At 35.7% G+C, this 11,683-nt stretch overlaps 1 protein-coding gene across 1 annotated transcript in view; it reads left to right on the top strand.

Annotated features, from left to right (window-relative positions):
- Positions 1–11,683, top strand: part of LOC103150576 (polymeric immunoglobulin receptor-like) — a 15,547-nt gene that overhangs the window by 2,222 nt on the left and 1,642 nt on the right. The window contains exons 5-7 of the mRNA XM_016680742.1: positions 960–1,280; positions 1,413–1,691; positions 1,811–1,872. Of these exons, the coding sequence (XP_016536228.1) occupies positions 960–1,280; positions 1,413–1,691; positions 1,811–1,872 (662 nt within the window). The remainder of the gene's footprint in view (positions 1–959; positions 1,281–1,412; positions 1,692–1,810; positions 1,873–11,683) is intronic.

Below are 11,683 nucleotides of genomic sequence, written 5' to 3'. Positions count from 1 at the left end.
TCAGCATAATAGATTGAACTTTACAGACGACACCCACAATAATGAATTGGCAGAAATGTTTCCGGCATTAATCGACTCCGAGTTGCAACACTTTGAGCTTCCCTCTTTCTGTCTTAGTGCAATCAGACGGTCAGAGCTAATTTATACTGATAGGAAATGTTAAACTACAGTGAGAGACTTTGAGGCCTTAGAGAGGCAAGAAAGAATTAAAACTGAGTGAAATCAGAATCAATAAAGTTAAATTTGACTTGGTTTTAATCACTTATCACACTTCTATGTTAAAATGTTATTAAATTATCACAAATATAACACTGACATATTTGAATGTGGGCATAAATATAACAATTCTCGTATTTATTATATTTCCAAATATGTAAAGATACTCCACAATCTTGGAGGATTTTCTGCTATATTCATCATTGATAAAGTTTAGATGAGATGATTTGTTCCTTAACGGTTTGACATCCATGCCAACATTTTATATAAATGTCTCCAGATATAAACGCTCTTCTAGAAACTCCGCTGGATTAAAAAGTTAAGACACAGCAGGAAGTCAGAGGGATTTTAAAAAAAACTTAAATCTTATCAAAGAACTGAAATAAATGAAACTTCTGGACTTTTTGCACCAATAACAAATGATTATTATTATAAAAAGGAAGCAAATTTAATTAAAATGTATAATATGATTGTTGAAATGCATAATACTAATTTAGTTCTTACACAGTAAAATAATTTATATAAAATCAATATACATTTCAAGTATTGATGTGTAAGTAGCAAGTAAGCATGCATTGAATATAATTTCTTCTTTTTTTTTTTTTTTTTTTACATTTTAATATCAGCCATATTAGCAGATCATGTTGAATTGTTATATTCTAATTTACTTAATTCATGTGTTCCTGGTAAACTGTACAGATATGTATCTTTTACTATCTGACACTTTCTTATCTTCCTATCAGACAGATGCTGCGACACGGTGAACAACATCCAAGGTAACGAAGACGGTTCAGTGACCATCAGCTGTCCGTACGACTATCATTCTATCGACAAGCTGAAATTCTTCTGCAGAGGAAACCGGCCCTCCACATGTCTACAGCAGGCAGTGATCACCTCTAGCAACACACAAGATGGACGATTCAGACTCTCTGATGACAGGAAGTCAAGAATATTCACAGTGACCATTTCCAGTCTGACCCTGAAGGATTCTGGGTCGTATCTTTGTGGAGTCCAGAGAAACTCAGGATTTGATGCTTTCACTGCTGTTCAGCTGGAGGTCAAAGGTCCTTCATTCCACCCACCAAACCTCCCCATTTTTTAATCAGTAAAAGAGCACATGTTTTATAAATTGATACACAGAGATTTGATCAATAAATCTTATGTAGATTCATGTATGAATAAAATCTCTCTGACAGAACTGGAGTCGTACAACATCAGTGGCATCGAGGGACGTCCAGTAACTCTGCAGTGTCCTAATTCAGGACAACAACATGATAACAGGAAGTTCCTCTGTAAAGGAGACCAACACAACAGCTGCACAGACATGATGGAGAACCAAACAAAGTTCAAGCTGCTCAATGTCTCCTCCAGCTGTTTCTCTGTGATCATCACTGAACTGGAAGCAGCTGATGCAGGAACATACTACTGTGGTTCAGACTCTCAGCTGAGATTCATAAAGATACAGCTGGCAGTCGGTGAGACCAACACAGTGGGAGAGATAGAATAATATAAAGCAACAAAAAAAATCCAGGTTAAGGTTTTTTACCATATTATGTTTTGTATTTTCTCTGACATACTCTCCACATCTAACCAGCTCTGTGGCTCCAACCAGCTCTGCTGAACAGGTTACATCACAGCCACCATCACATAAACCTGGTAAACTTTTACATTTTCTGTTTCTGTGCTTCTCCTGATTTTCCTTTACTTGGTTTTCCACAAACAGCAGATATTCAAATACTCAAATATATTAATGGAGAATTAGAATTAATGGAGAAGCTTGTTCACACAGCTTTTCCTGCCTTCACCCCACAGCCAAATGATAATGCTGCAGNGTGTTTGAGCAGAGACGCATCTAAAAGTTACAGGATGGTAGCCCTCGAGGACTGGAGTTGGTGACCCCTGCGTTAAACACTTTGAGCTCAATGAAGAAGAAGAAGCATCTTAATAGAGCAGACATGCAGAAAGTTGATCAGCAATTATAGGAAGTGTTTGTTTGTTGCAATGCAAATAAAGATTTTTTTTTCCATTTTCACCATGCAGTTTGAAAATGTAAATAAAAACTGATCAGTCAATATTTTTCAAACTTTCAAACATTTTTTTCTCATTTTTTTCTATTGTTTTCAAAGTCATCTGTCTCACATCATGTTAAAACAAAACCTTGAAAATAATTACAAATCTTAATCTGCTAGTATGAATAATTTCAGGCTTCTCTATCAGATTTTGCAAAAAGTGTTTGTTTTTTTTTAAACAGATTCTCAAAAGGTCTGTAATGAAATCAATTACCATCGAACATAGTCACTAAGTTATTGTTATATATGCATGCATATGCAAGGATAGTGCTTTCTTAACTTTCTTTGAAAATACCAGCAAGTTGAAATGCAGGATATAAGACTCCTGGTAGGATATAAGTTATTCATGTGATTTTGCTTAAATAATGTAGCTCAGTTTATTTTAGGTCAAACATAAGGCTCATGGATGATCTACACCGCTATCTAATATAAAATATTGATTGAACAAACAGAAACATTCAATGGAAAATGCAGATAAACCACCTGGAGCAGGCGGTAAAAGACAGGAAGCTGGTGCCGTTTCCATGGTTACAGGTGTTACTGATGCTCCAACTGAACATGCAATGAGCTTCCCTCTTAAACCAGAAGTTTTCTGCACATGAACAGAATAAAAAAGGACCAATCAAGTTGGTTTTCCCTGAAAAATTATGTAATCTAGTTTTATCAACGTAAATCTCTTTTTATTAGCAAAAGCTAAAAATACTTTTTAGACTTTCTGGGTCATATCTTTGTGGAGTCCAGACAAACTCAGGATTTGATGTTTTCTCTGCTGTTGACCTGGAGGTCAAAGGTGAGAGGTCATTCTACCTTAAGAAAAAAAACGGATTTATATAAATGTTTATTCTTTACTAATTTAATAATGAATATTAATGAGCTTATAAATACAACAGTTATTAAAATGTCCTTCTCTGGAAGAATCGTTCTGTCTGAAGTCGTACAACATCAGTGGCATCGAGGGACGTCCAGTAACTCTGCAGTGTCCTAATTCAGGACAACAACATGATAACAGGAAGTTCCTCTGTAAAGGAGACCAACACAACAANAATTATGTGTCATTCAAACGTGGAAAATCCACAGCTCTTCTGTGAAATCGCAGGCTGCAGTTTACCTAAAACGCTGCAAACGTAGCAGCTTCCAATAAGAAGCTTGTCACTCCAACATAAGATGCTAATATCTCCTCTGATGGCTGATAGATAAGAGCTAGCGCCATGACAGAATTATGAAAATATCTCATTAGAATATCGACAAAATATGTGCACACAATTGTAATAGAAACACAGCTAGTGACTGCACTGGTGGATTTCTATATGTCTTACTATCCTGGATAAATTACATATGAAATATCTAAAACAAAAGTGAAAAGAAGTGATGACGTCTGGATCCAAAATGTTTCCTGTTGCTTATTTCTATGTCCACTAGGGGGAGTTTTCTGTTTTTGTTCAGTTTGTCAATGTCTCTGTTGCATCTCAGAAGATGCTTCATCAACATGTTAACTGGTGGATTAGAGAAGTCTGAACGCAAATGCAAACCAAACATATCTTCCCAGCCTGAGAGGATTCAGTATACATTTCTCCTACATAAATTATTTTTTTCATCAACCTCCACTTTGGTTCTTTGCACAGTTGAATCTGACTTTATCTTTGTGTTCAGATCCTTCAGGTTTTGTCCTGTCAGATTATGAACATTCATCCAGATAAGTTGGTCTGCTCAGTAATATAACTCTCATTTGTCTGAATATCATAAATGATTATTTTTCAGATTTGTGAAAATCCAGAAGACAGCTCAACCTTCACATCAGAGCATCAGGAGCAACGAAGAAGCTGCTGATTCTCAACAACATGTGAACCAAAGTCTCACCACAAATGAAGATCTTTATACTGATTGTTGGAAAGAAAAGTGATGAAATGCACTGCAAAGGAAATTATTATAAACATTTCAAACTAGTTTAAAGATTTCGTGATAATTGTTAAATGTTTAAATCAGTGGTGTCCAGAGTCTGTACTCAAAAGCCGATCGATTACTGGATCCAATAATCGCTCATTAAAAGGCCTAAGAACCAGGAGCAATGATGAAGCTGCTGATTCTCAACAACATTCTGATTGTTGGAAAGAAAAGTGATGAAATGCTTTAAAACTAATTTTAAGATTTTATGCTAAATGTTAAAGGTTTTAATGTATTAATGATGTAGCTTGTTTTTGTTTTATATTAACTTTCACCACACCATAATAAATAAGAGGTTTTTATTAAACCAGCCTTTGTTTCTTTTTAAATTAAGACTAAATCATGAAGGTGAAAAGGCTTTCATTATATCTGCAACATTTTCATCCTCTTAAATTGTTTTGGTAATCTCTTTGTGTTTCTATGATGTTTATCATTTGTCATTTTGACTTTAAAAGTACATTTTTATTTTACCCTCATTTTGTGACAACTTATTTCTTTATGCTCATTTTATTCACTGGATTCAAGCAGCTTTTGCAGAAAGAAAACCTGGAGAACATCGATGAATGTTCTAAAAGAAATAAGCAAACTATAGACAGAAAGTTCTGCTTTATTTTTATTTAACAGGAAATATGTTTGATGCGATGATGCAGCGCTAACCACTACACCTCAGCCCTCTCACATTTCCTATGACCATTTCCTCCAACTTTTTAAATACTTATTTTTTTATCTTACTAAATATAAGCATGTCTTCTTAGTTTCCTGGTCGTTTTGACAGAGCTCAGTTTTAGCATTTGAAAAACAGAAAAAAAAAAAATCATAATTTCACACCTCATTTCTGAGGTTTGCTGATGTTTGTGCAGAGGGCTGAACTTATCAGACCGATGTGGTTTCCTTAAAATACTTCATGCTTCACTTCATTTCTGGTTTAGTTTGTCGTCCTCAGTCATGCAAAGATGTGGAGCTTCCAGGTCGTGTTGTTCATCTTGTCTGGTAAGTTTTAATATTCATTCAAATATAAATTCAACATTTTCCAGTGGCTTTAAAAAGCAGGAGTAGATTTTGTCATCTTAACATTATAAAAATTTAGGATAAAATCAAAAAACACGATGGTGCCTCGTAACTGTCATACTACTTTTGTTTTTCGAGTTGTTTTTAAATACATACATTTACAATCTATCTGTTGTCTTTTATATATGGCCTTATCTTTTTATATATTTACTGAGCACTCAGACTAAGAATTTTATGATATTTTTGTTCAAATGACATTGATTTTAAATTAAACTTAATTGTATTTAATTATGTTTTTGTTCTCTCCTGTTTCCAGCTGCTGTGTGCTGTGTGAGCCGTGCTGCAGGTTTGATCCGTGTGTTTGGATACGAAGGAGGAAATGTGAATGTTTCTTGTCCATATGATGAAGGTTATGAAAGTCATGAGAAATATCTGTGTAACAACCCATGTGGAAATGAGGATGTTTTCACAAGATCACAAAATAATCAGAACAATTATTCCACCTATGATAACAAAACATCAAGAATCTTCACTGTGACCATCTCTGATCTTCGTTTGGATGATGCTGGAAAATACTGGTGTGGAGTGAACAGAAAAGGACTAATAGATCTCTACACTAAAGTAAAGCTGGAAGTAAAAAAAGGTAAATAGTTTTAACTGGGAGGTTAAACATTTCAGTCAGCATAATAGATTGAACTTTACAGACGACACCCACAATAATGAATTGGCAGAAATGTTTCTGGCATTAATTGACTCCGAGTTGCAACTTTGAGCTTCCCTCTTTCTGTCTTAGTGCAATCAGACGGTCAGAGCTAATTTACACTGACAGGAAATGTTAAACTACAGTGAGAGACTTTGAGGCCTTAGAGAGACAAGAAAGAATTAAAACTGAGTGAAAACAGAATCAACACAGTTAAATTTGACTTGGTTTTAATCAATTATCACACTTCTATGTTAAAATTTTAATAATAAATGATCATAAATATAACACNTCAAGCTGCTCAATGTCTCCTCCAGCTGTTTCTCTGTGATCATCACTGAACTGGAAGCAGCTGATGCAGGAACATACTACTGTGGTTCAGACTCTCAGCTGAGATTCATAAAGATACAGCTGGCAGTCGGTGAGACCAACACAGAGAGAGAGAGAATAATATAAAGCAACAAAAAAGTAATGTTATGGTTTTTACCACATTATGTTTTATATTTCCTCTGACAGACTCTCCACATCAAACCAGCTCTGCTGAACAGGTTACATCACAGCCACCATCACATAATTCTGGTAAACTCTTTGTTTCTACATTTCTTTTACTCCTCTTGTTTGTTCTCTTGTCTCATTCCAGCTGTTCCTAATCTCCAGATTTGGGGTTTATCTGCACAAAGCTGCTTTTATAATACAAAAAGAGAATATCTGCATTATTAAACTGAAGCTTCAGTTTTATCAGTGTCGAATTATGGAGCTAAAAATGTCTCATAATTCACAAATGCATAGACTAAGATTCACAAATGCACAGGACAAGATTCACACTTACGGGCTCCTTCTGGCCTGTGAGTTGCGCTACATTTATGGTTAATTTTGAGACTCCCCTGACGTCTCAAAATTCAGGGTTTTTTTTAATAAATGGTCTATCTGATTGGTTGATCAGCAACCAATCAGATAGCATCCTTCATAATCATATGAATAGAGCCCCACAGTTGGGGTAACCTATTTTTCAGCCAATCACATTAAACTGTCAGTGCTTTGACAAAGCACTGTCAGTGCTTTGACAAAGCACTGACAGTTTAGTCCTCAGCCTGGCTTCTGGCAGCAACAGAGGAGCGGTAAGTAAAATATCTAATACATTAGCTATCAATATCCATGTTATCGTTATTAATGTCAATCGATTTAATTGTGCAACTATCATCACAAGCTAGTGATCTTCAGCACACCTAACTCCTACAGTAGCGCATCAGCAGAGCTCTCATGAGTAAGCTATGGCTTACACAGGCCAGAAGGAGCCCGTAATTGTGAATTTCGTGCTGTGCATTTGTGGATCTTTTGCATTTGTGAATCTTAGTCTGTGCATTTGTGAATTATGAGACAGTTGTAGCTCCATATAGAATAGACTGATATAGAGACAACAACCCACACCTAAACATCTACACTCACAAATTTTTCACACATTCAGGCATTTGTTTGGAAGCAACACCTCAGTGTTGCTATGCATCCATTTTTGAGTCAAAAACTGAGGTTTTGAGGTAAGCCAGAAAAGTTTCTCTTTATAAAGAGTCATGCCACTGAAGTTTGAACTTGAAGTGGGAGATATAGTAACTTAGCATAACTGACTTAAATGTATTTACAACAAGTTAAGAAAACCATCTAAACGTGGCGGAGATAGAACGAGAAAACAGGAACATGGCTGTCATTCTGTGGTGTTTCTAGGGAGGGCTCTGTGAACCAGCTAACTTCTCCATTTCCCTGTTTTCAGATGTTTCTTTATTCTACATTCTGCCTGCTGTCTTCGTTCTGCTTCTGATCCTGACATTTGTCCTTTTGCTGGTTTTAAAGTACAAATCAAGGATCAAGCAAGGTACATTTATACAGATTATACACTCACACAGAAATCCCCCACAGAATCACATCATGTTTACTTTGTGTTTTCAGTGGATGGAGTCAATGTGAATGTGTTGAACTCTGCTGATCGTAATGTGGAAGCGAGAATGAACGATGTGAGTAAATATCCATAAGATGTTTCCTGTTTCTTGCAAAGAGAATCTAATTAATTTCTTATATTATTATTTTTAGGTCTATGAGTTACAAGAGGATGTTGTTTACAAGAACTCTTCCACTCCAAACATGTTGAATCATGATGATCATAATATCTACAACAACATCCTTTAAAGGAGACCTGAAGTAATAAACACGTGACCAGTATTTGTGACATTTTGTGTAACAGCTCAGTAAAGGAACCAATGCTCATGTGTTTTCATTTGTTTTTAATATTTATGCTGAACAAAAATATAAACATCTCATGCCAAATATTGTTGCCATGTGGAGTTAAAAAATGTAAATGAGCATTTTCTCGTGTTTTATTGTGCAAAAGTAATATTTCTCTTGATTTGTGTAAAATCTTTAATCCCACTTGCTGTCAGTGAGCTTTACCCAGTGAGTTGTTTTTATACTAAGTGCATGAGTGGGGCATGTCCAGTGGGTGATCAGACAAAAAGAGCCACAACTGGACAATCCTTGGACTGGGGAGAATAAAAGGCCACCCCAAAATGTCAAATATTGTCACAAGTCATAAAGCCTCAGATGTAGCAAGTTATGCAGGAGTGTATGGAGGGATGTCCACCAGAGCAGTAGCTGCACGGCTCAGGGTCCATTATTGGACCATTGGCTGTTTAAGAGTTCAATTCCAACAGACTGGCACTACTGCAAATCGACTCCGTCCTCGTTGGCCACATCTGACCACTCCAGCATAAGAACGCCACATCCGGCTCGTCCATCTGCGGGATCGGCTAAGACCAGCGACACACACAGCTGATGAGACTATTGGTCTGCACAACAGACGGATCACACTTCAGACTGTCTGTAACCGCCTACGAGAAACCAACTTGGTCAAGATCAGATTCCTCAACCCGACACATATCATGTTCAAAGGCCTGTCAATCCACTACAAACAGCCATACCACGATGTCATCAATGCCGATATGAAGATCAGTAATTACTGAAAATATATTTTGAGTTTCTCTATATATTGCGGAACCCAAATGTTCATAAAACCCTTAGATTTGACATGGGGTGTTTATCTTTTTGTTCAGTGTATTAGTTTTTATGTCAGATGTGACTGCAGTGTGTTAAAGCTACAGCTAAGTAAAGACACACAGACAGAACAAGTCAAACTGACCTTCATTTTGACGTCAGCCTGTGTGAAGGTCAGGCGATTTGTTCACTGTCACAATATGCAAATTTTGGGCCTGTTGTGTCTCTGAAACCAAGAAGGAATTTCAAAGAATCTACGTATTAAAAAAATTAGTCACACCTATGACATATTTAGGAGTAAGGTTCTATTTTAATATTAGTATTTTCCTTCTGAATGAAAGTAATCTTAACATTTTTTTTAGGTTCCCAATCTGAGTCTCAACTTGGACCAGTAGAGGGAGCAAAAGATTAGTCTGATGTTAGGGCGCCTTCATAGTTAAACACTTGGAGATCAAAGCAGAAGAAGAAGCATCTTCATAGAGCAGACATGCTAAAGTGTGATTGTTGCAACGTAAATAAAGATATTTAAATTCTTTGTTGAGAAGGTTATAAATTATTTTCACAATACAGTTTGAAAGTGCAAATAAAATCAGATCAGTCAATATTTTTCCAACTGAAAATTCTTATCCATCATTTTATAATCTTTTTAGAAATATCTGGCTCACATCATGTTAGAACAAAACCTCTTACTTGTTTGGAAATAATTACAAATCTTAATCTGCTAGGGGTATGAATAATTTCAGACTTTACAAAATGTGTTTTTTTTTTCTAGACAGATTCTCAACAGGTCTATAATGAAATTAATTACCATCTAACATACTCACTAAATTATCATATATATAAGACTTCTGGTAGGATATGATTTATTAATGTTATTTTGCTTAAATAATGTAGCTCAGTTTATTTTAGGTCAAACATGAGGCTCATGGATGATCTACACCGCTACCTGATATAAAATATTCATTGAACAAACAGAAACATTCAATGGAAAATGCAGATAAACCACCTGGAGCAGGCGGTAAAAGACAGGAAGCTGGTGCCGTTTCCATGGTTACAGGTGTTACTGATGCTCCAACTGAACATGCAATGAGCTTCCCTCTTAAACCAGAAGTTTTCTGCACATGAACAGAATAAAAAAGGACCAATCAAGTTGGTTTTCCCTGAAAAATTATGTAATCTTGTTTTATTATTCTAAATCTTTTTTTAATACCAAAAGCTAAAAAGAGCTTTTAAATTGGCTCGTTTCTTGTTGTGAGAACAAATCAAGTTCCTGAAGAAAATATTTAAGGAAAAGAACATCTCAAGTCCAAACATGAAGATCTACACAGCTGAGATTAAAACCAGAACCAGAGTGTCCCTCAATACTCCACCCCACTTTGTTGTGGTGAAAAAAAATCTATTTCCTGGTTTTGTGAGACAAAACAAGAATATGTTGTTTACATGAACTCTTCCACTCCAAACACGTTTAATCATGATGACCATGATATTTACAACAACCTCCTTTGAAGGAGACCTGCAGAAGTTAGAAAACTCGTAACCAGTAACGTCTTGTGTAACAGCTGAGTAAAGGATATTTAAAATTTATTAGTTTTTATGTCAAATGTGACTGAAGTGTCTTAAAGCTACAACTAAGAGAAGACACACAGACAGAACAAGTCAAACTGATTTGCATTTTGATGTCATCCTGTGTGAAGGTCAGGCGATTTGTTCACTGTCACAATATGCATGTTTTGGGCCTGTTGTGTTTCTGAAACCAAGAAGGAATTTCAAAATTAGTTTCAAAGAATCTATACATAGACAAAAACTTATTCACACCTATGGCAGATTTAGGAGTAAGGTAATATTTTAATTTGAGCATTTTCCTTTGAATGAAAGTAATCTTAACATTTTTTAGCTTCCCAATCTGATTCTCAACTTCGACCAGTAGAGGGAGCTAAAGATTAGTCTGATGATACGGCGCCTTCATACATTAAACACGTGGAGCTCAATAAAGAAGAAGAAGCATCTTCATAGAGCAGACATGCAAAAAGTTGATCAGCAATTATAGGAAGTGTTTGTTGCAATGCAAATAAAGATTTTTCCTTTGATTGTTAAGGTTATAAATTATTTTCACCATGCAGTTTGAAAATGTAAATAAAAACTGATCAGTCCATATTTTCCAAACTGAAACTTTTTTCCCATCTTTTTCTAATTTTATTTTTCTGCCTCACTTGTTCACTTGATGTGAAAACAAATCAATTCCTGAAGAAAACATTTAAGAAAAAGAACATCTCAAGTCCAAACATGAAGATCTACACAGCTGAGATTAAAACCAGAACCCGAGTGTCCCTCAATACTCCACCCCACTTTGTTGTGGTGAAAAAAAATCTATTTCCTGGTTTTGTGAGTAAAGCCTGTGAGGGCCTCGGCTGCAGAGTTATCATTTGACCAATGCAGAAACAAGACGTTTCACACTTGTGAGTTTAGTCGACATGTTCACAGGGTGTTAAAGCGTCTGAGTGTCAGGATCCTTAATAGCTCTGATGTTTCCTCTAAATGTCTCAGATTAAAATAACTTCTGCCTCAGTTCAGCTCTGATCTGGAGAGACAAAGAGATGTGGAGCCATCAACACATCATCGTCTGCAGTAAGATATAATATCTACAACAAAAATATCTACAGCAGTTTGCTTTAATGTTATGATGAAATTTATTTAATTAAAATAGAATGTG

The sequence above is a fragment of the Poecilia formosa genome, unplaced genomic scaffold (genome assembly GCF_000485575.1).
Source record: "Poecilia formosa unplaced genomic scaffold, Poecilia_formosa-5.1.2 Scaffold256, whole genome shotgun sequence".
NCBI classification, from domain to species: Eukaryota; Metazoa; Chordata; class Actinopteri; order Cyprinodontiformes; family Poeciliidae; genus Poecilia; species Poecilia formosa.
Note: the sequence above shows the minus strand (reverse complement) of the source record. Positions and strands in the feature narration are given on the sequence as shown.